The sequence below is a fragment of the Amblyraja radiata genome, chromosome 23 (assembly GCF_010909765.2).
Source record: "Amblyraja radiata isolate CabotCenter1 chromosome 23, sAmbRad1.1.pri, whole genome shotgun sequence".
NCBI classification, from domain to species: domain Eukaryota; kingdom Metazoa; phylum Chordata; class Chondrichthyes; order Rajiformes; family Rajidae; genus Amblyraja; species Amblyraja radiata.
The window spans coordinates 17289061-17314005 of record NC_045978.1 but is presented as its reverse complement, the minus strand read 5'-3'; the positions used below and the strand labels follow the sequence as shown (position 1 = coordinate 17314005).

The 24945-nt window shown below is 39.1% G+C and overlaps 1 protein-coding gene across 2 annotated transcripts in view; it reads right to left on the bottom strand.

Moving 5' to 3' along the window:
* LOC116986259 (bactericidal permeability-increasing protein-like) overlaps window positions 1-24945 on the bottom strand; it is a 55950-nt gene that overhangs the window by 1636 nt on the left and 29369 nt on the right. For both annotated transcript variants that reach the window (XM_033041619.1, XM_033041621.1), the window contains 10 exons: window positions 18530-18593; window positions 17220-17283; window positions 14132-14223; window positions 12892-13068; window positions 10619-10678; window positions 5425-5592; window positions 5271-5338; window positions 3095-3137; window positions 1382-1445; window positions 49-125 (listed from right to left, as the gene is read on the bottom strand). In XM_033041619.1, coding sequence (XP_032897510.1) covers window positions 49-125; window positions 1382-1445; window positions 3095-3137; window positions 5271-5338; window positions 5425-5592; window positions 10619-10678; window positions 12892-13068; window positions 14132-14223; window positions 17220-17283; window positions 18530-18593 — 877 coding nt within the window. The remainder of the gene's footprint in view (window positions 1-48; window positions 126-1381; window positions 1446-3094; window positions 3138-5270; window positions 5339-5424; window positions 5593-10618; window positions 10679-12891; window positions 13069-14131; window positions 14224-17219; window positions 17284-18529; window positions 18594-24945) is intronic.

Genomic DNA, 24945 nt, shown 5'->3' with positions numbered 1-24945 from the left:
AGTTTTCATAATTTTTTTATGAGACAGCATTTCTTTAACAAACATTACCTTATGTGGCTGCAAAATAAGGTTAGAAAGTTTGATATGGTCCATCAGAGGAAGTGAATATCCTTTGGCAAGGTCAGCTGCATAAAACAATGGTTTGCATGTTAGTTTAAAATATTGTAGGCTTGATTGTTCAATTAATAATAGGCTATAAACGGGTTTGACCAAATCTTTAATTAGCAACATATTTCTCATTTGATTTCCTAAAATCCTGAAATGAAGTAAATTTGTGAACACGTGTTCGGTGAATATATTTAATAAAAGGAGGATATTCTGCTTTGGCATGCTTGGCATACCTTACCATGCATTGCGAGTTCAGATATGGCAACTCCTTAGCTCCTCACTATACATTGCCCCTGATGTACAAATTATACATTTGATGGTGCTGAGTGAGATCCTCTTTGCCAACATATACTCACAAAATTGCATCGAATATTGTAACATGGTGTTGGGGAAGAAAATATATCAAAACAACGTTATGAAGGGATTACCATGGAATTCAATTAATTTGAGCCACGTTTAGTTCCTGGTTCCTTTGATCAGGATTTGCTGTCAACATAATGGTAAGTGCCTGCAGATAATATTTCCGAATGCATGGATTTACTTTAAATTAGATTAGTAAATGTTTTCTTCACCAACTACTTTTCCATCAGCAATAATATCTAGTACAGGTACATAAATATGGAAAAGCCATGCATTCAGCAAACACACATCCACAGATTTTACCTCGAGACACTTCCATTATGTTCACAGCAAATTCTGACCCGAAGAAGCAGAAACTCAAAGAGGCTCAATTTAATAGAATTCTATGTTAATCCCCTCCTCAGAACATTAAACTTTGATATAACTTGGTCTCCAGCATTATGTTAAAATATTGGATGTAATTTTGTGAATATATGTTGACAATAGAGAATCTCACTTGGCACCCACAAACGCACAATTTATCATATATTGATTTTTCAAACGTTGATGAAATGTATTTATTTCACCAGTTTTCTGCTCTCCCTGTTTTGAAGCCATTGATTCTTTGCTAATTACCTTTAATAAGTGAGCGTTGACAGTGACATAAGATGAGCTGTTCTATTTAGAACACTGTCCAATTAAAGTTAGATATAGAAATCCTAAATTATTTTCACTTCTTTAATTCCATGCATTGCCACTGCAGCAGTCCAGTAGTGAGATTGAACCTGCAATTTTATACGTCTTTACAATTCAACTACTTTTTCAACAGAACATAGCAATGGAGAGATTTTTATAATGTTGGGGAAAGGTGCTGACATTAATGTAGAAAGACTCTAATATAAATTATAAATTACAACTTTCTTCAGGTACTTACTATTAATACGAGGCAAAATAACAATTGAAATCAAGAAATCAATTCCAGATTGTAGACAGTTTACCTGGGAACAAAGTATGTTACAATGAGGAAAAACAGTTGCATTCAACAGATATGGAATTTTGATTAAATCACCATTATATTTACACATGTTATTAACTGTTTTAACTGCCTTTCACCTATCTTTATATCATCCGCAAACTTGGCCACAAAGCCATCAATTTCATCATCCGAATCATTAATAAACACCGTGAAAAGTGGCGGACCCAAATCCAACCCCTGCGGAATATCATTAGTCACTGGCCAGCCAGCTAGAGAAAGCCCCCTTTATTCTCACTCTTTGCCTTCTGCCATTCTGCCAATCTTCTAACAATGCTAGTAATATTCCTTTAATACAATAGGTTCTCAACTTGTACAGCAGCCTGTTGCTGTGCCTTTCCCTTTCACATTGTTAACTCCAATCGCTTTTGTGAAAAATATTCATTTAGTGACTCTGCTATGCTCTCTACCTCCACATTACTTTATACTTAAACTTTAGAGATACAGAGTGGAAATAGGCCCTTCGGCCCACTGAGTCCACGCCGACCTGTGATCACCCCATGCACTAACCTCCGCATACTAGGGACAATTTTACAACTTATTGATGCAAATTAACCTACAAACCTGGACGTCTTTGGCGTGGTGGGAGGAATCCACGCCTACAATCTCCGTACAGACAGCAGCCCGAGGCAGGATCAAACCTGGGAATCTGGCGCTATAAGGCAGCAATTCTACCGCAGTGCCACTGTGCTGCCCTTAGTTTTACGCTTTTTTATCTCAAATTTCCCCTACCATTCCATCATCCATCCTTTTGTTTTTAATTTGTTAATCGATTTGTTCCTCGCTAATCTTTTCTAATTCCTTTTACATTATACCTTTAGATTATCTTTCAATTCTTCTACCAGGCTTTTAACTCCATTCTGAGTATAACTTTCATCATATACGTTATTATGAAAAAGTAAAAGCTTCTTTCTATTCCTTAATTGAGGAAATTGGTTTAGTCTTTGAAGGCCCAACATGCTGTTTCTCTATATCTTTTATCAATACCACCCATTTCTCCAGGCTTTTCTCCTTCCATGTTTTTTTTTCTTCTTGAATATGTTGTAACGCGTAATATTACCCATTCCTGCAAATGTTTCATCCAGGAATCCATTACTCGTCAATGCTGTTTTTGAAACATTCATGCTCGATGTGAATTTATAAATGTAAAGATAGTTGTTAATCACTAATCTGTTAGAAGATTGGAAATACATTTGATATTTTATATTTTATAATCCTCTGCGATTTGTCTTGAACTTGGCAAACGCTGCAAACTATTTGTAAGTTGGTTCATAAATATTGCTGCAAATTTAAATAACGTTCGACTGGAGTTTGAATGATGACTATAACTTTCATCATATACCTTTACAATTAAATCAGTACAATTAAAGAATGAATCTGGAATCTTGCTCGCCAGATTTGCTGTTAATGTTACAAAAAAAACTGTCACGTCAGCAAATTTCTCAATATTTTCTGTTGGGCATTTGCCATCGCTTTTCTAGATATATATTGGAAACTTCATTTATGCAAACAATATAATGGTGGAGTGGGAGGGAGAAGCTTTAGCAAAGGTCATGGTTTAATATCAAATAATGGGATGATTGTAACTAAAAATAAAGTTTATATTATACTTACCTGAAATGGACCAATGTTAGATTTCTGTAAAGATAATTCTACTCTAATGAAAAATAACAGAAATATATATTAGCATTGTGAAAAATTATTTTTAACATGAAACAGACTCATTATTGCTAGTTTATGAAACAACAGAAGGGTTTAAATTAGAAGGGATCAGAGATCTTACCTAGGATTTTAGATCTTACCTAGGATTCTGAATTTAGTGCTGATTCAATGGCAAATCCTTTGAATGACTCAACATAGAATACTGAGCCCCTGTTTTTGTTGGTACAGAGTTTAAGGCGGCAAAATATATATTTTTGATAGTGATCACCATCCTCTTCCTCATTCCATCATCAATCATTTCCACCCCCAAGAGACAAAGAGGCAGACACGCAGACACCCATGCACACAAAACCACCCCACTCTTCCTGACTCATCTATTTCTTGATGATATAGGAATTAATTTACCTTAATGGCCATTAAAATATTGTCAGTGTGAAGTGTTTAGAAGCTATAATAGAAATAATTATTGCTTGGCAACTACAGAACTCCTATATTACCTGTCTCTTAGCAACCTTGCTGAACAGATTGCTTTATTATCTGAAAATTTTGAATAGGTTTATTGTTGTCACTGAGATACAGTGAAAGACTTGGTGTAGAAGCCATTGCTTAAGTCGGTATATTATAGCCATGTCTAACATTTTTAATAATTTAGTCTTCATCTGTATTTTGTAGGTGGGATTTGATATGTAGAAGGGGTGTGTCTATTTCTAGACTAGCGCAGACTCATAGGAGGCAGTTGGGTCTCAGAAGGATGAGAATGTTTTTTTTTTACCATTCATTCATTCACACACACAAGTTAATGAGACGACATACTTTTATAAGAAGAAACTTTCATATGATTTATATGACATGAATGGAACAGCGATTAAGAACGGAAAGTGACGGAGTATTTCTTTGCTAAGTACTACTTCAATAAAAGACCAATTAATCAAGAAACACCATTTGGAAGATTCATTTTTTACTATCTTAAGTATGTCGTGAGTGTGTAAAATATACCTCCTAACCATCCACGAGGAGTAATGGCTATCGAAGTTGGACTTTGAGAACGTCGTAAAGACTGCCATTATACTTGGTTTTGCATACAATCCAGGCAAATCATGCTATACAGATAGTATTAAAAAATAGCAGCACTTGCTGTTACAACCACAAAAAAGTACAGATAAAACAAATGCACGAGGTTGCAATGGGAATTAGGGAATTTATCTTTAGCTTATTGGCTGTTTAAGGGTTTGATAACTGCGAATGAAAAGGTGCTCTTGAATCTAGTGGTACGTGCTTTCAAGCTTTTTTCTGCCTGATGGGAGAGGGGAGAAGAAGGTGTGAGTTGCTGGCCGCTTTAAAGAGTGTTTTATTTCCCAATACACACTGGCTGCTGATCCACTCTGTTTCCTGAAGTCGATGTCCAGCTTAAAGATTTTCTCACATTAAAGGAGAAGTCGTTATCTTGACACCATGCTACTAAGCTCTCGATCTCCTTCCTGTACTCCATTTTGCTATTGTTTGATACTATGGTGGTGTCACCTGCAAATTTGTAAATGTTGTAGGAGCAGAATTTGGTCACACACTCCTGAGTATTCATGGAACTTCACTCTGTGGTGATCCATAATGATATGGATGGATAGATGTGCAACAGGTGGACTGGTGAGGATGAGGTTCAGTAAATTTGCTCTCTTGTGTTGTTCGCTCACTAAACTCAAATCGTTCAATTGTTGTCAAACTAGTTTGATGATTGAGTAATTTCATGAGATGAAGCCACAATTTATGAAACAATTATTTTAACAAGCTTGCCTCTTTTTAACAATGAGCAGAGACCAGCAGGACAAAGTTCTAGTCTTTTTGGGCTTCTTTCACAAACCAAGACATTGGGAGTGGAGTAGCTATGGGAAATGGTAAGATCCAGGGGTGACTAACTATAGACAAAGGGAAGTTTTGAACATATCTAGGATGATTCATTCTAGGACAGCAGATGGACAAAAGTCATATCAAGGAAATGTGAAGAATAATGAGTCTGGAAGACAGCTTCCCTCATTTAATTGGTACATGCATCTTGGATTAGTTCATCAGCACATTTATTAAATTGAATTAATTTATCTCAATTACTGTATTATATCATATGTTCTAACATTACCTATCCAATGTTAGTTTCCCAGTAATCTTGTCATCTTTTATACCAACTGGGGTTGTGATTTGAGCCTTCTGCAAATGAAAATTAAGACTCAGTTGTTATATTCTACCACAACTTGTAAATTAAATCATTTTTTAAAATGTGATCCAAAACTTACCAGTTTAACATTGAAGAGAGGAATTAATGTTGAATTTGGCAAGATAGCAAAGGCATAGACATCTCCAGATGTTGTGAGGATGATTTTATCAGACTGAAAAGCCATAGATGGTGCAGAATCCGCTATAAGCTGCAGTTTCATCTTCATGACTGGATACATTTTTTTCATCTAGAATGATTAAGTGAACACTTTTGCATTTATATTTGGATTGGAAATTGGCATTTTGTTGAAGTATGTTGAAGGCCATTCCAGCCAGGATATTAACAAGCATCAAGTTAGTGTCCAGTATTCAGAACAGGCCGATCATGAGTTAGACAGTGCTGGAGCCATGTCGGAGCTCTGTCCTACCTAATCCTTTTTGGTTTCAAACAGCAAACAGTTTAATTAGCAGAAAATACCTTCTACGTGTGCTAGTTAAAGGACAAATTCTTAACGGTTAGTATCAGCTTATTCCTTTCAGCCAGATCACATGGGGCTGGTCAAGCTGCTGGTTGTGGGAGCTAGATTGTCCTGGTCTGACCAAGAGGCTCAGGGAGCAATTTTACTTTTCAAACATTAGGAGGCGCTTCATTGAGTAGGTCCTCACAGAAATCTGCTAACCATTGCACACTCTAATAGTCCATCACCAAAGCTGCACAAGGACCACATCAATGAAGACAAATTATTTATTATGTAATCAAATCGGGCCTGGCTAGTGATAGAGAGATATAATTAGATATATTTTGGAATTTGCCATCACATAACATCTTCAGTCCCTCTTGCCAGAGAAAGCTGGTGAAATAAGCAAAATGTTGCGTTTAACAGGTATGACGCAGCATTTACACCCTTGCACCCCACCCCCAACTCATCACCTTCCCACAAGTACAAGCAATAGAACATTAGCGTAGAATGAAGATTAAAAAAACAATTTAATTCCAAATGTTTCCATAAATTTATTTAAAGCTATTTAAAAAAAATATTATGTTATTTGGATTTCAATTTACTAATTTCATAGTAAACTATTAATTTTCAGTCTAATTCAATGCTGTAGATTTTAGTATAGCAGTAAACGGGTAATTTGTAATTTTAAACACAAGGAACGATATATGCTGCTTAACAAATAAAAAACCACTGGAGTAAGCACTGGAGTAACTCAGCAGGTCTGAGTCTGAAGAAGGGTCCCACCCCAAAATGTCACTCATCCATGTTCTCCAACATCAAGAGATGTTGCCTGACCCGCGGAGTTACTCCAGCATTTTTTGTCTTCCATTTGTAAGTTTAGTCAGCTTGAAGTGACAGTGTAATAATTGTTTTAGATCAACAGGGGTCACTATTGTTGTACTGATTATCAGACAAGCAGTTTTCAAATAGAAGACTTATATTAACATTAAGGCCTTTATTTTGAATGTGTTTACGTGATTTTTAAAAATATATCTCTAAACATTGCAGTTGCAATTTTACAATCCTTTGTATGTTTATATATACTGTCCTTCTACCAATGCGCCGTGGAAAGTATCCTCTCCTATGGAATCCTGGTGTGGTTTGCTAGCTGTACTGTGGCTGAGAGGAGGGCACTGCAGGGAATTATAAAAACTGCACAGAGCATTACAAACGCTCAACTGCCCTCCTTGGATGATATATATATAGGGCCCGATGCTTGCGCCGGGCCACAAATATCAAGCAGGACACATCCCACCCTGCCAACCACCTTTTCACTCTGCTACCCTCTGGGAGGCGATTCAGGTCTCTGAAGGCGACTAAAAAATAGTTTCTACCCATGTGCGATAAAAGAGCTTAATTCCAACAGAGAACACTGGGGAAGCAAAATGTAATTCCAAGAAATGCCGCCAAATTCTTTAAAATTCTTTTTAAATACTTATTTATTATTTTACTAATAAGTGTACATATGTGTCGTGTTTGTATTTTTTTTAACCGGAGGAGATGTGATGGAATTTCGTTGCACAGTATTGTGCAATGACAATAAACGTATTCATTCATTCATTCATTCATATATTTTTCAGAATAAAAATTCATCATTTGCTGGAGTGTGTCTCGTTTGTCGCATTGGCTTTAGGATCATATATCAGGAATTTTATTAACTTTTCAGTTTTTATTTTTTAAGCATATTAGGTATCCTTTGGTGCATCAACCAACCCTGTTGTTCTTAATAGCAATAGAAAGTACTGGGAATACTCAGCAGGCCAGGCAGGAAACAGAAATGTTTCCTGAGCTGAAACCTTAACCCAGTTTCTGTCTCCACAGATGCTGCCTTGACTGTTATTGAGTGTTACCAATTCTCTCTGATTTTAGGTTGGATTTTCAGCATCTGCAGTTCTTTTCCATTCTTAATTAAAACAGTATAACATTTAGACTGTTTTGGTATTCAGCTGATGTAATATATTTTGTGCTCCACTGGACTACTTTACGAGTGACCTGGCAAATGACGCCACTGACATGGGACACAATTGAATGAAAGTGATGATGTGATCCATATTATTTTAGAATATTTGAGGATATGGGGAATAAATCGGGTCCATGAAGCTGACACAGTATGCAGATTAAAACAGTACAGTACACGGACAACCTACAATGTCCGTGCCGAACACAACTCTGTCTTCATGTGCTCCATATCTCTCCATTCCCTGCATATCCATGTGCCTATCCATGTGCCTATTGAAAACATTCTTAAATGGCATTATTGTATCTGCCTCCACAGTCGCTCCACTCTTTCAACATCCAACGTTTTTGCGGTTACAGCACCTAGACTATGGAACAGCATCCCTCTTCCCATCAGAACTGTCCCCTCCATCAATTCTTTTAAGTCTAGACATAAAATTGATTTCTACTCTCAAGCCTTTCTTGAGCTCCTCTGAGGGAGCGCTGTATATATGTATTGTTGAGCTATGTACCACTGTTTGTAGCATGTTAGTACCTGCACTAATGTAAAGCAATTTGGTCAACGAGAGTTGTTTTTAAATGGCTATAGAAATAAAATTGACTTGACTTGACATGACAGTCCCGTCATCCCCGGGAATTAACCTCGTGAACCTATGCTGCACCCCCTCAATAGCAAGAATGTCCTTCCTCAAATTTGGAGACCAAAACTGTACACAATACTCCAGGTGTGTTCTCACTAAGGCCCTGTACGACTGCAGAAGGAGCTCTTCGCTCCTATACTTAACTCCTCTTTTTATGAAGGTCAACTTTAGTTCCTCACCTTAAAACAATGCCCTCTAGTCTTTGACATTTTTCCTGAGAAAATGGTTCTGACTGTCCACCCTATCTATGCTACTCATAATTTTATCTACCACCAGATCTTCCCTCAACCTCTGATGGATCCATAGAAAACAATCCATGTTTGTCCAATCTATCTATATGACTAATACCCTCTATCTACCTGTGTTGCCACTTAAGTGTTGCGAAGTGGTGTGGACTTGGACTCCAAGATACCTCTTTGCATCAATGCTGTTAAGGGTCTTGCCATTAACTGTATACCGTTTCCTGACATTCAACCTCCCAAAGTCCAAAACCTCACACTTGCTCAGATTAAATTCCATCTGCTATTTCTCCACCTGTAGCTGATCTATATCCCACTTTATACTTTGATAGACATAAAATGCTGGAGTAACTCAGAAGGTCAGGCCACATCTCTGGAGAAAAGTGACGTTTCAGACTCCCCCACTGTATACTTTGACAGCCTTACTCACTATCTGTAACTCCACCAAATTTGGTGATGTCTGCAAACTAATCAACTCATCTACCTTTATGCCCAAGTTATATATATATATATATTCTAGATCATAGAATCCGGTAGATCATAACATCCGGTAGATCATAGCATCCGGTAGGCGGCGCGACTCTCGTCTGCAGCGGCCTCTGCAGTCCGTCTGCGTTTTTATTATTTTATGTCTATGTTTTCATGTAGTTTTTGTTATTTTTGTTGGGGTATGTGTGTGGGGGGGTGGGGGTGGTGTGGGGGGGGTTGGGGGTAACTTTTAAATCTCTCCCTGCACGGGAGACCCGACCTTTTCTTTGTCGGGTCTCCGTTGTCATTGGGGCTGCAACGAGGAGCGGCCTCCAACAGGAAGACCGGGGGCTGTGGTGCCGACTACTCACCGTCGCGGAGCTGGCCGAGTCCAGAGCGGGTGGAGCTGTGGTGGACGCTGCTGCGGCCCGACCCCCGGAGATTCGGTGGCTGCAACTGCGGGTTTGGCGGACGGTAACACCGGGAGCCCGCGGGTCCCTGGAGGGAGACCGCTTTTCGGGGCTTCCGCAGCGGCGACTTCTCCCGCCCGAGTTGCGGGGTTGAAGAGATCCTGGAGCGGGGCCTTACAGCACCGCCCCGCGCGGCTTGGAATGGTCGCGGGACCCTGCGAGCGCACGCCGGGGGCTCTAACACCAAGACCTGGTGTGCGACCTTGCATCACCCGGCGTGGCTTTAATGGCCACGGGACAATCGCCATCGCCGGGGGCTTTGACTTTGACTCTGACATCGGGGGGGAGAGTGCAGTGGAGAGAGAAGTTTTTTTGGCCTTCCATCACAGCAATGTGATGGATGTTTATGTAAATTATGTTGTGTCTTGGGTCTATTTGTTTGTATGTATGGCTGCAGAAACGGCATTTCGTTTGGACCTCAAGGGGTCCAAATGACAATAAATTGAATTGTATTGTATCAGCCTATCATGATGGACATTATCAAATGCCTTACTAACATCCATGTAAACAACATCTACTGCCCTAGATTAGATTCAATTTAAGTAACAATGGGACAAAGCCAAGAAGGTGGAAGACCCAAATTCAATTTTAGGTAAAGGGAATATTGTAAAGTATTCACAGCTATGTAGGCTGATTCTATGATGTAGTTAGGAGCAGAGTTTAAATAAAGTGCATATTGTAGTGTAACGCTCTCCCTGTCAGTTTTTATGCATTGGATGGATTTTAGAGTGGTTGGTTAGCAAGTTATTTATAGCTAGTCATTTACAAATAGACAATATTTTTAATATATTATTTGTTATTATACAGAACTATAGGGCATTTAGTTCAGAACAATTAAGTATATTCACTGTAAGCATTCATACAAAACGACATACAGATTACTATAATAAATTGGATCACATTTGTATAAATAGTTACAGTACTCTTTCTTTAAACCATAATTTCAGGAAAAGTATATTAATATAATTTAAAAGTATATTTGAGAGTATTTATATAATACCTGTGGTATCAGTGTTCCAATGGTTTCTGTATTAAAGCGTATGCGTGAATTATCTGGAAGCTATATTAAGAAAAAATATGCATTGTCTATTACATTTCAGGATTGAAGTATCCATACATAACAAAAGATAGAAAACAAGATAATTAAATTAATTTATTGAATGTTTATGTAACTTGTCAATAGAATCGCAGTGGATTTAATTCTTACTAGTGAATTATAAGCAATTTTTACATACATTTCCTGTGTATATCAAAATACTCAGAGCCAAGGAACAGAGTTTGAGAAAGTTAAGCCAGATCATTTTCCTTTAGCTGTTGTAGCCTAAATGCACACAGCATGTGAATCATGAAGAATGTTTTAAGAATGATAAAATGTTTTTAAAAAAAGTTAATTAAATCTATGAAGATAAAACACAAATGGAAATAATTTCCTGTAATGGAAATAAACTATAGATTACATTTTTGTTTTCATTGTTTTATCTTAATGTAAAACAAAGAGAATTCTCGAGTTAACACGGAACATGTTGCTGTAAGCATAAATATAAATCCTTCATTTTCAGAATCAATGATCTCCATCTTTCATCTGAAATGTATTTGTGAAATTAGGCTCCAATTTCAATCCAGGCAAGTTTCCAGTATAATTTATTAATACCCTCCTATGTAAACAAAACAGCATTATATAAAGTAGACACATTCTGAGTTATGTCTCACAATAATCAGCTCTAAAAGAAGCATTCACTTGAACTGGCCTTTGCCATTTTACATTAATGGCATGTTTTCCATTAATACCCCTTAAGGTTCATTAACCCATTAATTGTAAATAGTACAAAGCCACTCCTTGACTCCAAGAACTTTATTGGGAGAGAAAAAGGCATCCAAGATTAACTAACACATCGGGTGGGCTGCCCTGTGTATATATATACAAGGCCAGTATGTTTTGCTTTATGTTGAATTTAGAATAATGGAAGATTTCCAGATTTCAAATTCTATAAGAACTATTTCAAAAGGTCATTGATAGAAACGATCCAGTTATGAGAAACCAAACTTAGTCCAAGCATTTGGTCTAGATCTGAAAGGATAAATTTGTGGATTTTCTACTCAGGAAAATTTATTCATGACCTTTCACTCCTGGTCCCAAGTAACAAATAGAAAATCAGATTTCCATGTTGACTGTGAGGTTAACTGATAATTGTGTTGTTTTTGATCTTCATCAATGGAACACTTTCTATTCGATAAAGATATCAATGGACTTTCAAGCATCTTCCCAACCAAAAATGATCAGAGTACCATCAGAATTCCACCATCAAGGTAATTATGTTGACAATCGTGTATGGTGATTTTCACAACATGGTAACTCTGTGTGTTTATACGGTTACTGATCCATATATTTGTGTCACAGTAATTTGACTGTTATTGAAATTGCTGAAGACATCCCATAGGGTTGCAATGAAGTCCAGTGCAACACTTCTCCATCGTCATGTGGGATCGCAGACTCATTTGGCTCCATATCTTCTAATGTCCATTTGTTTTCAGTGATCTTGAGAACATTCTGCCTCGCAATTTCAGTTACTCTTAGAATAATAGGATTTTAGAGAGTCTAGGACCAGAGGCCATAGCCTCAGAATAAAAGGATGTACCTTTAGAAAAGAGTTGAGAAGGAATTTCTTTAGTCACAGGGTGGTGAATCTGTGGAATAGACATTTCCAAGGCGGAGATTGACAGATTCATGACCAGCAAGGGCGTCAGGGGCCACAGGGAGAAGGCAGGAGAATGGGGCTGAGAGGATCTAAGCGGTAAGCTTCTTTTACATGAAGAGGAGGTGATGTAATTAAATATAGTTATTATGTTTAAGAAGCATTTGGGCCAACACTTAAATAGGCAAGCCAAAGAAGGATGGTCCTAATGAGGAGAAATGGAATTAGTGCAGATGGGCAAAAAGGTAGGCATGTGCTTGATGGCCCAAAGAGTCAATTTTTATGCAGTTTGATTTAACACCGTATTACCCCATTCTTCCCCTATTGCCTTGAATCATCTATCATCTCATTTACTGAATTTGTTTGACATGAAATTAATAAATTCATGATTCATTAAAAGTAAAAATAATAGTTATACCTATTAGTACTAAAAATAGTCAAGGTAGTTCTCCTCTATTATTTTCAGTATTTAGCTGATAGTAAGGTAACAGTAAAGACTTTCTTATTTTGACTTGAAGTCTTTGATACAATTTTAAATAGAAATTATATTATAATTCTATGTGAATCATGTTCAACTCACCATATCGTCAGTAATGTTAATGGATATACCTCCCACTGAGTTGAGAACATAACCAGCAGAATTAAAGAAATATTCGGAGATTCCGATGTAAAGCATACGCTCATGGCCTGAAAAAATGTTCAGCGCTGGAGCAGAAAATGGAATGTCGGTACGATGTAATAGATTGTAAAATTCCCCCTAAATGGAATTGGATTTAAGTTAATTTCCAGTGCATAATATTTCTTCATTGGGTTAGACATGTACAGTATTAATTAAATGTATGAACAGTAAAAGAGCAATCATACAATAATAAAATGAACTATTTTCTATGCCATATTGTAATGAGAGATTTTCTCTCAATAGAATATACAAGAGGATCATTTTTAGTTCTATTGAGAGAAGTACTTCATGGATTTTTTAAACATGTAGGAACTATTCACACCATGTTAAATAGGGCAGCAATCCTACAACTGCGATATTTATGGTGAGATGAATGATCTGTTAATTTATCTTTTTTTTTCCATGGGCCACTTCATTATAATGTATTGACACTGCATTATTTCCTTTAAGTGGTACAATAGATCTTAAACAAAAGATGGAGTAGGCTGATGCATCTTAGTTTAGAATCTCATCCAAGGGAGAGCATCTCCAACAAAATAGTTTTACTCAGTGCTGCCCAGGAGCATCAACCTGGTTTGTGTGGACTTCTATCTTACAAAAAGAGAAAACTCAGGATGTAGGATAAGCAACTTCAGAAACAACAACATGATTTTCTTGTGTACTATGACACATGATTAAATAATATATTAGATAATGTAATGAACCTCAGATTTTAAAAAGGACTGATTGAACATAAGAAATAAGTTACAACATCTGTTCATTTCAATACCAAACCATTCTCTTTTAAACAAATAATTACAAACTAAAGAGAATCATTTGTATTTTGAAATGCAGATTAAGATATTCTGATGTAAAAGAAAATATGGGATGTGCTCAGAAGGACAAGCAACATCTGTGGAGAGAGAAATAAAGTAAATGTTTCAGGTTAATGTTCTTTTATGAAACTAGTGAAAGTTTTGATGAGAGGTCATTGACCTGAAGCATAAACTGATAGACACGTATTTCTGTTTTATCATTATTAACACAAAGTGCTTTTATTGTTTGTAAACCTTTACAGAAATAAATTGTGGAGAAACTTCAAATTTCTTACATTAAAAATGGCTGCATTTACTTAATTTAATTGTACATTACACTGTCATACCTTGAGGGGTAGATTAAGTGAATTGTTTGTCACGAATGGAGGACTGGTCAAAGAGTAATCAATTCCGATATATCTGCCAACTTCTTTTGTCACTGAAAGAGTCAAAGTGGTGGAACATATTAAAATACCACTAAATGTTTGAGTACTATTTAAATAACAAAATCATGAAAGTATGGAGGATAATGTCATTTGTCAAACCTGAGGACCTGGAGACAATGGTCTAAGATGTTCAGTAACCTGATGTGTATCGGGTCTGTGTCAATGAATACATCTTCAAATGACCTATCCCACCAACTACCCTCCCAGATTCAAATGCGTCAAGGCTCATAACCACATGTTACAGTTATCACAAAATGCCAGCACTTTCAACATGTGAAGTACACTAAACACATTCTACAACACTCAACGAATTTTTATTTTTTTTCATGCAAGCTAAGATACCATATAATTAGTAGGAACAACAAATCTGAGTGAAGGTAGTGAAATTGTATCATCGGGAGACTGTACTCAGAATCACTGGTCAATCCAGATTACATTATCAGGGGCAGGGCTGAGACAATCATGACAACACAATGCATCCAATACCTTTCTTATTTTCCACCTCCCACTTATTGCTCAACCTCTTCTGATTTATTCAGAATTCACATTCTGTTTTCCATTTTCCTCTATCAGAATCACAGATAGGATGCAATATTTGTATGTCCCCCTTCTCCCACTGCTTATTGCTGTGAGAATGAAATACAGTCTGCTCTTTTTGAAGGAGAGTGTGAGCTTATTATCCAACGGTGAATTCTCAAAGTATTTACAATTCTAGCCTGGAATAAGCCCAATGCATTCTAAAATAACTTAACAACTACTGACGAAATATCTATTGCATATGTGTTTTGATTATCATCAATATGTCCATATATCCACAGACTAATCACACATTAGGTTTAAGTTTATTATTGTCATGTGTACAGTAAAAAGCTGTTTTGCATGGTATCGAATCAGATACCATATATAATGTGAATAATACTATATATAAATACAACCAAGTCAAACTCAAATACCACAGAAGGAGCAAAGTGCAAGATCCATCAGTTCCATAGACAAAGTCCAATGTCCGCATAGGTGAAACAGACAGTACCCTAACTCATGGAAAGACCTTCAGAAGGGGGGAATAGAGGGGAAGAAGCTGTTCCTAAATTCGATGGTGTGCGCTTTCAAGTTTCTATTCCTTCTGCTAGATGGGATTAAGGAGAAGATGGAATGACCGGACTTTGATTGTGTTGCCTGCTTTTTTTTGAGGCAGCTTAATGTATTGATGGAGCCAATAGTGAGGTCTGGTCAGTGTGTTGGGCTTAATTTACAATTCCCTGCAATTGTTTGGGGTCTTGGGCAGTGCTGTTCACAAACCAAGTGATGATGTAATCTGAAAATATGCTTTCTATGGTGCATCTGAAGATGTGTGTAAGAGTCATTGGAGACATGCCAAATGTCTTCAGTCTTCTAAGGAAGTAGAAGCGTTGGTGTCCCTTCTTTTCAGTCACATCATTGTGGTTAGTTCATGACAGATTGTTGGTAATATTAACGCTAAAGAACCTGAAGATCTCAACCCTTTCCACTTCGGCACAATTGATGTTGATAGGGACCTGTACTCCACTATACATCCTGAAGTCAATAACAAGGACCTTCATCTTGCTGACGTTGAAGGAAAGATTATTATCCTGACACCATGTTACGAAATTCTCTATCTCCTTCCTGTGCTCCATCATAATTTGTGATACAGACCATCAACCTTCGGTTGATAAGGATATCTGCTGCGACCATTTTCCTTCTCACCCTTCCAACACCATGCTCTGTACTCATTCTCTGAAACATGATTAACTCTAAGGGGAGTGTCTTGTTATACACCCACATCTGCAGAAGCATTGGAGGTAAACTCAATCCATTCCTGGCATCCTGCATTTTTAAAGAAACTAGCTGACCAGGTGGCGCCACCAGCAGTGGCTGCCTCGCCAACAGTCCGTCTGTCCTTTCTTCCGTTTTTGTTATTTTAAGTATGTGTTAAAAAGTATGTTTTAGTGTTCCTTGGTTTGTTTTATGTGGCGGGTGGGGTTGGGGGAAACGTCTTTTCAATCTCTTAACTCGACGGAGGTGCAAATTTTTTCCGTAACCTATCTTCGTCCGCACTGCGGCCTAACATCGTGGAGTTGGTCGCCTTTCCTGGAGACTGATGGGCGGTCCAAACCACAGGAGTCTACGGGACTTTAACATCGCGGAGCTTGCGTTCCCTTTGATGGGGATCGAAGCTCCAACCGCGAGGCATGTGGATTTTAATATCGTGAAGTCCGCGGTCTCTGGAAAGAAGAGGCCGATTCGGGAGCTTCATGCCGCAGAGAGAGTTTCAACTGCCCCGATGCAGGAGTTTCGATCGCCTCGACAGGGGCTTCGATCATCTGCTGCGGGGGCTTTGATCGCCCCGACTGCGGATGGTTTGACTGCCCCGACCACGGGGGAGAACAAAAACAAAAGGAAGAAGATTTAACTTTATTGCCTTCCATCACAGTGAGGAATGTGGAAACCACTGTGATGGATGTTTATGTTAACTTTTAATTTATGTGGTTGTGTGTCTTGTTGCTTTTCACTTGGTATGGCTGTATGGTAACTCAAATTTCACTGTACCTTAAGTGGTACATGTGATAATAAACTGACCTTGTAACCTTCAATCAGAAATTAATTGACAAGTCAGCTATGAGTAAATGATATGCCTTTAAATACCACTGAGTTGTCACTTAAAGGACATCCTCTTGCTGCCTAATGTGTGTTCAACAGTGCAGGACTAGTACATTATGGTGTTGAAGGCAGAGAATAATTAGGAGCCTTATATCAGCCGGATAGTTGAACTCACATTTGGCAATATCCCATCGTCAACATTGAGATCATTATGATCATTTGTGTCAAAGCCAAAATTTGCTGTCCATTATTTTTGTAGGGTATAATGCCCAGATCATTATTAAAAATATATATGTTTCATTTAAAGTAACCTATGTAAGACATGCCTATTATTGTTTAGAAACCGCAGTTATTAATCATTTCATCATACCTGGCACTGTCCGGAGAAACGGATATATCTTTTCATTGAGAATTTTCTTCAATTCAAAACAGATCTGCAAAATTGAAAAAATTATTAGTATGGATTAAATCAGTCATTAAACTGTTTGATTATCTTTACTGTATATTGCTGTACATTTTCTGCTTATAATAGATGTTGAAATTTAGTCAAAATACTAATCAAGAATCTCCACCTTAAAAATATACTTTGACGGCCTCCATAGCCTTCTGTGGCAATTAGTTCCACTGGTTCACCACCCTCCGACTAAAGAAATTCCTCCTCATCTCCTTTCTAAAGGTCCATCCTTTTATTCTGAGGCTATGACTTCAGGTCCTAAACACTCCCACTAGTGGAAACATCTCTCCACATCCATGCTATGCAGACCGTTCACTATTCGGTAAGTTTCAATAAGGTCCCCCCTTCCTCTTCTTGCGTATGGCGTGCACAGCGTAAAGTTGTAGGACAACTTGTTCTATTTGACCTTACTTGATTGTGCACGCTAGGTTGATTGCATTCGTCGAAACAGGGCGGACCATGTGAAGGTTGCAATTTCCCACCCCAGGTCCCTCCCTCATCCTTCTAAACTCCAGCAAGTAAAGGCCCAGTGCCATCTTCAAAACAATCTCTGGGACATTGTCTGGCTCAGTAGCTATATCCACTGCTCTTAACTGTTTCTTGATATCACATGGAAATCATATTTTACATCCACTGGTTACTCTGCTTGCATATCATTGAAGAAGTCCAATACATGTTTAAACATGATCTCCCTTTGCTCACTCCTGGAGAGTACTCGACCTAGCCCAGACCTCCCGCTCATTTTTATGGCTGCATTTACTTTTCCAATTCCCATTGTTTAAATTGAGATTCAGATCATCTGATGAGAAACAGAGTGTGCCACAAAATGCAAACTACATCTCAGTCAGTCGATCCTGAGGCCCAACTGCCAGACTGCACGAGCTTTCCAACATCATATGTTTCTTAATGCCTCTTATAATCAGAGACATTTGGAAATCAGTTGAAATGGATTATAATAATGGATATTATAATCAAAATATTATGTTTATTTACAAATGTTTACAGGCACAAATTTAAATAATATTGTATTAAAACAAAGTAAAATAACATATCTGGGGCATTCTGGAAGGTCGCAACTAATATATCCACAAAGATAGACACAAAGTGCTGGAGTAATTCAACGGATAGCTAAGATAGTTTGTTATTTACTATGGTAGTGTATAATGCTGGATGGATATTTAAAGCTCCCACCCTTATTATGTAAAATAAAATGTTTTATATCATACCTTGCCACTTAAGTATTTCCTGATGGAGGGTTCAAACCACCTGATGATCAGGTTGTACAGCCAACTGAACATAAAAAAAGAAAAAACAATAGACATTAACAACCAGAATCTCCAGAACATTTCTGTTAAAAATAATTAATGCTTATAAAGCATTAATTTTGAGGATTTAATTGGATAATTAACACAGCCAACCTGAACTTTGGCTGATCCCTTGTTGAAAGTCTTCGGCCATTAAAATGACCAATATAACAACAGAGGGAAAGGCTCTTATTTCCTATTCATGTCTTCTGGAAGGGACAGAATGTCTGAGAAGCATTGAAAGTTTTTGAAATTGTGCAATAAACTAGGCTTCCAGTTCACGTTCATAACTTATAGGAGCAGAATTAGGCCATTCTGCCCATCTTGTATACTCCACCATTCTATCATGGCTTATTATCTTTTGCTCTCAACACCATTCTCCTGCCCCATAACCCCTGACACCTTACTAATCAAGAATCTTTCAATCTATGCCTTAAAAATACCCAATGACGGCCTCCACAGCAGTTTGTGGCAATGAATTCCACAGATTCACCACACTAACCAAAGAAATCCCTCCTCATCTCCTTTCTAAGGTACATCCATTTATTTTGAAGCTATGGCCTCTGGTCCTAGATGCTCCCACTAGTGGAAACATCTTCTCCATATCCACTCTATCCAGTTCTTTCACTATTCGGTAAGTTTCAATGAGGCCCCCCCTTCACCCTTCTAAACTCCAGCGAGTACAGGTCCAATACCGCTAAATGCTCATCATATGTTAACCCATTCATTAACGATTAAGGGCAAGGCTTAATCATTAAGGACTTAAGGGCAAGGCTGCTTTATCAAAGGGAGCTGAGGGAATGCTCTGTGTCCTGTTGCACAGCGACATGGCTCACCCCCAGCTCCCCAGACTCAGCTGTCCAGCCTGAAGGGTACTCCATCCATTGTATGGACCGTATACTGGCATCTGGGAAAGTGAGAGGAGGGGGCGCCTGCCTCATGGTCAACTCTGCGTGGTACTCAGACGTGGCAGTCCTGTCCAACTCCTGCTCTCCACACCTTGAACATCTGGCATTGAAGTGCCGTCCCTTCTACCTCCCAAGGGAATTCACCTCCATCATCCCGTGGTCAACAAGCACCAGACGTCTTACCCCGAGGCATTTACCATCATAGCTGGGGACTTCAATAAAGCTAACCTGAAGAAAATCACTCCCAAACGTCCATCAACATGTCTTCTGCTGCACCAGAGGGCCAAACACCCTCAATCACTGCTACACCACCATCAAGGATGCCTATCGCTCTATCCCTCGACCTCACTTCAGTAAATCTGACCGAATGGGGGGGGAGTCTGTAGACTGGGCAATGTTCAGGGACTTGGCAATGGACCTGAACGAATACGCCACAGTCGTTACAGACTTCATAAAGAAATGTGTGGAGGACTGCGTCCCAACAAAAACCTTCCAAGTGTTTCCCAATCAGAAGCCTTGGATGAACTATGAGATCCACATTCTTCTGAAGACCTGACACCGGGCATTCATGTCTGATGATACAGTGGTCTACAAGAAGTCCAGATACAACCTTGGTAAGGCCATCAAAAAGGCCAAAAGGGACTTCTGCTCCAAACTGGAGGATGAGACAGATGTTCGGCAACTGTGGCGGGGCTTGAATGCAATCACCTCCTACAAGGCGAGATCAGGAGGCAGCTCGAATGTTGGCGAAACATCACTCCCTGACGAGCTCAATGCGTTTTACGCGCGCTTTGATAGGGAGAACACTGATGTGCCTTCTCGAGCCCCCATTCGCTGTGATGGTATTTCAGTCACAGTCACAGAGGCCGACGTCAGAAAATCCTTCAGAGGGGTGATCCCTCAAAAAGCGCCTGGACCTGATGGTATACTCGGTCGTGTTCTAAAAACATGTGCGGACCAACTGGCTGGAGTTTTTATGGACATTTTCAACCTCTCACTTCTGAGGTCTGAGGTTCCAACCTGCTTTAAAAGGGCATCAATTATACCGGTGCTCAAGAAGAGCAAGGTGATGTGCCTCAATGACTATCAACCAGTGGCACTAACGTCTGTGGTGATGAAGTGCTTTGAGAGGTTGATCATGGCGCAAATCAACTCCTGCCTCAACAAAAACCTGGACCCTCTGCAGTTCGCTTACCGCCACAACAGATCAACGGTGGATGCGATCTCGCTGGCTCTCCACTCCGCTCTGGACCACTTGGACAACAAAAACTCATATGTCAGGCTGTTATTCATTGATTACAGCTCGGCATTTAATACAATCATCCCCTCCAAGCTGGTTACCAAACTCGCAGAACTTGGTCTCTGCGCATCCCTCTGCAATTGGATCCTCGACTTCTTCATTCACAGACCACAGTCAGTTCGTATTGGTGGAAATGTGTCAGCCTCGATAATAATCAGTATGGGAGCACCTCAAGGCTGCGTGCTTAGTCCCCTGCTGTACTCACTCTATACTCGTGACTGCGTAGCCGGTCATTGTGCGAACTCCATAATCAAGTTCGCTGACGACACCACTGTTGTGGGACGTATCACCGATGGGGACGAGTCAGAGTACAGAAATGAGATCGTCCGACTGACCATATGGTGCCAGCACAATAACCTGGCCCTCAACACCAGCAAAACCAAGGAACTGATTGTGGACTTTGGAAGGGGTAGGATGGGGACCCACAGTCCCATTTATATCAACGGGTCGATGGTGGAAAGGGTCAAGAGCTTCAAACGCTTGGGTGTGCATATCTCTGAAGTTCTTTCCTGGTCCGAGAACACTGATGCAATCATAAAGAAAGCACATAAGCACCTCTACTTCCTGTGAAGATTACGGTGAGTTGGTATGTCAAGGAGGACTCTCTCGAACCTCTACAGGTGCACAGTAGAGAGCATGCTGACTGGTTGCATCGTGGCTTGGTTCGGAAACTTGAGCGCCCTGGAGCGGAAAAGACTACAAAAAGTAGTAAACACTGCCCAGTCCATCATCGGCTCTGACCTACCTTCCATAGAGGGGATCTATCACGGTCGCTGCCTCAAAAAGGTTGGCAGCATCATCAAGGACCCACACCATCCGGGCCATACACTCATCTCCCCACCACCTTCAGGTAGAAGGTACAGGAGCCTGAAGACTGCAACGACCAGGTTCAGGAATAGCTACTTCCCCACAGCCATCAGATTATTAAACTCGGCTCGGACAAAACTCTGAACATTAATAGCCTATTATCTGTTTATTTGCACTTTATCAGTTTATTTATTCATGTATTCATGTATATTTATACAATGGTATATGGACACACTGATCTGTTCTGTATTCGTGCCTACTATGTTCTGGTGTGCTAAAGCAAAGCAAGAATTTCGTTGTCCTATCAGGGACACATGACAATAAACTCTCTTGATCTTGAACATTCCTGGGATCATTCTCAAAAATCTCCTATGAACCCTCTCCAATGCAAACACATCCTTCCAAAATTGCTCACAACACTCCAAATGCGCTCTAACCAATGCCTTATGAAGCCGTGTGATATCTCTGTGTATGATGCAATATATTAAAGGGCCAGATGTTTCGCTGCAGTGGCGATCAAAATACTTATTCCCTTATCGATGCAGGCAGCCTCAGCTATGGCAATACTACAATAAAGGAGCCTTATATACTTTCTGTATGTTACTGGTGTTGATTGGGTAGTTGGATGATGCATAGTATCATGGTCTATATTGGGAAATACTGATGTTGCTCAGGTTCAAAACGATAATTGTTTGAATGTATAGACATTTGTAACAGTTCATTAAAGGCATCTTAAAATATACTGGCCTAGAAGTATTACTGCACAACTTCACAATAATGCTGCTGTACTGTTGTAATTGGCTTAAACCAGAGTAAGGTAATATTATGGAGACACAAGAAACTGCAAATGCTAGAATTTTGAGCAAAACACAAAGTGTTGGAAAAACTCAGTGGGTCAGGCAGCATCTGTAGAGGGAATGGATAGACAATGTTTCGGGTCAGGATCCTTCTTTAGCATGAAGATGCTTCCTGGTCTGCTGAGTTTCTCCAGCACTTTGTGTTTTTTTTTTAAAGCAATGCAATGCCCATTTCTGGGTTCTTTAACGCCTGTTAGAAAAATTGACCTCCCCCATTTTGACAGGATCTTTTTTCTAACATAGAACTTCTCCAAATTAGGTCAGCAGTAGTGCAAAGCATAAAGTTCAACCCCAGTGTGATTTTTTTTTTTTACTTTAACAGCCTGTAAAAAAAATATTTCTTAGTTGCATACAGCTCAACCAGCTGTAATTCAGTCCACTTCCCCTGAAACCATGCTATTTAAAAGGGCAACAGTCAGAATATTTTTTTTGTTCTCACTGATCTCCTGCCCCTTCAGATACAGGCTCCACACATTGCCTTGACTGCTTTGTTCATAAAAGCCAAGATCACAGAGATTCTCAGCAATCAAACTCATTACCAGCTTTGTCTGCTGATTTCTGCCACATTTCACAGCTTGCTGCTCTCTACTTCATTAGGGAGGTCACCCATACAACGCACACAAGGAGAGGAGGCTGCAACTGATTTTTCTACAGACCATTGATACAAAGGATCATGGGGAAGAATGTTTCCCTGCATTGCAAGTTTTCAAAGGTGCAGAAATTCACAGACTGCTCTTGTGCTACATTATTTACAGAGCCTTGTCAATCGCTGGCAAAAGATGCAAGGCTATGGCATGATGAGGTCATGAGCTCACACTGAAGAACATGCTGCTTCAGGGAATTGTTCTGTGCCAGCCAGCCCATGTCCTACTGATCCTCTGGGAGAACATTCCCACACTCCTCCCATCATTCTGGCATACACAGCAATTGTCCCTTAAAGTAGTACTAGTAGTTTTTATATTATAGTATGTATGTTTAAGAGCTGACTGCCGAGATCACATCTGTTGGCCCTGATGGTGTTTTCTGTGAGAATTTACAATTGATCCAATAACATGCTGACAGTGAACACTTTGGATGTTTTTTTTTACAGGGAAACCCGTCAACGCAAATTTGTGAACCTTTCAAATAAAGTTCAAAATATTTATGGGACTTTTAAAATCAACAATGATCCAAAAATATTGCAGATGCTGAAAATAATCAAAAGGTCCAGCAAAAACCATTGGAGAGAAAAACGGAATCAATGTATCTGGTGGACGGCATTTAAGTAGAAATTTTAAGTCCCAGGAGACAAATAAAGCTGTATTAATGCAGTTAAAATGTAGTAAAGCATATCAATGCCAAAGACCAGATTCATCAGGTTGTGTTGAAAGCACTCAAGGAGCAGAATGTTCATGCCCAGTTCATCTACATGGGGCTGGTGTACTCTAGGTGAAAGTATCCTGCACAGCAGGATTCGGTTTCCATGGATGCTGTCTGCCCTGTTGATTGTTTTGAGCATTTTCTAATTTTTAGACTTCTATGTGGCCCAGCATAAAGGCTAAAATAAAAATCCAGCGTTGATCCAGTATTGAATTGTAAACAGTTGTAGGCCTAAGAGTGCACCTGAAAAATAAATTTTCAAGGAGATGCAAGCTCAAGGCATTTGCAGGCAATCTTCAGACATTACTCAGAATGTTTCTTCATTCAGAAACATGCACATGAAATCTGAAAATGCCTTCTAGTGCCTCAGTGACATAAAATATTGAGCAGTGCAGCACAGGAACAGGCCTTTTGGGCGTCAATATCTATGCCGAACATGATATCAAGCTAAATTAATCCCAACTGCCTGCATATGATCCATATCCTTCCATATCCATGTTCCTATCTAAAAGCCTCTTAAGTGCCTCCACCACCACACCTGGAAGTGCACCCATCACTTTCTGTATAAAAAAGAACTTGCCCCACACTTTTGCTCCTCTCACTTTAAACATATGTCCTCTAGTCATTGACATGTCCACCCTGTTATAAAGGTTCTGGCTGTCAAAAGATTTCAATATTACAGCATTAGTCTGGGAAAGCTGTTGATGTCAATTGAGGGAATCCCAAAATTGCTTGGTCAACATAAAAGGTTGAACAGCTGGTGTTAAATTCTGCTATCTCATTTTCTGAATTTTGAATTGAGAATTTAAGATTCCTTGGGCACTGATCTCAAGAACGTTACCTGCCTCTTCTCCACTTGTATTCTCACGGTTGACTCTCTTCCTCTCCAACTAGAAATAAATTGTTTTGTTTGGTTTTGATACCTTTTTAAATGTCAAAATGAAAGAAACAAGAAGCATATGTTGATGAAGTAGTTAAAATATAAAAGCAAAGGTGAAGATGTAAGATTCCATGCTGGAGGCTATCAACAATTAAAGAGTATAGAGAAGGGGGAGAGTAATGGTTAGGAAGAACAAAGCTGGCTTTTTTAAAGTATTAAGATTATAA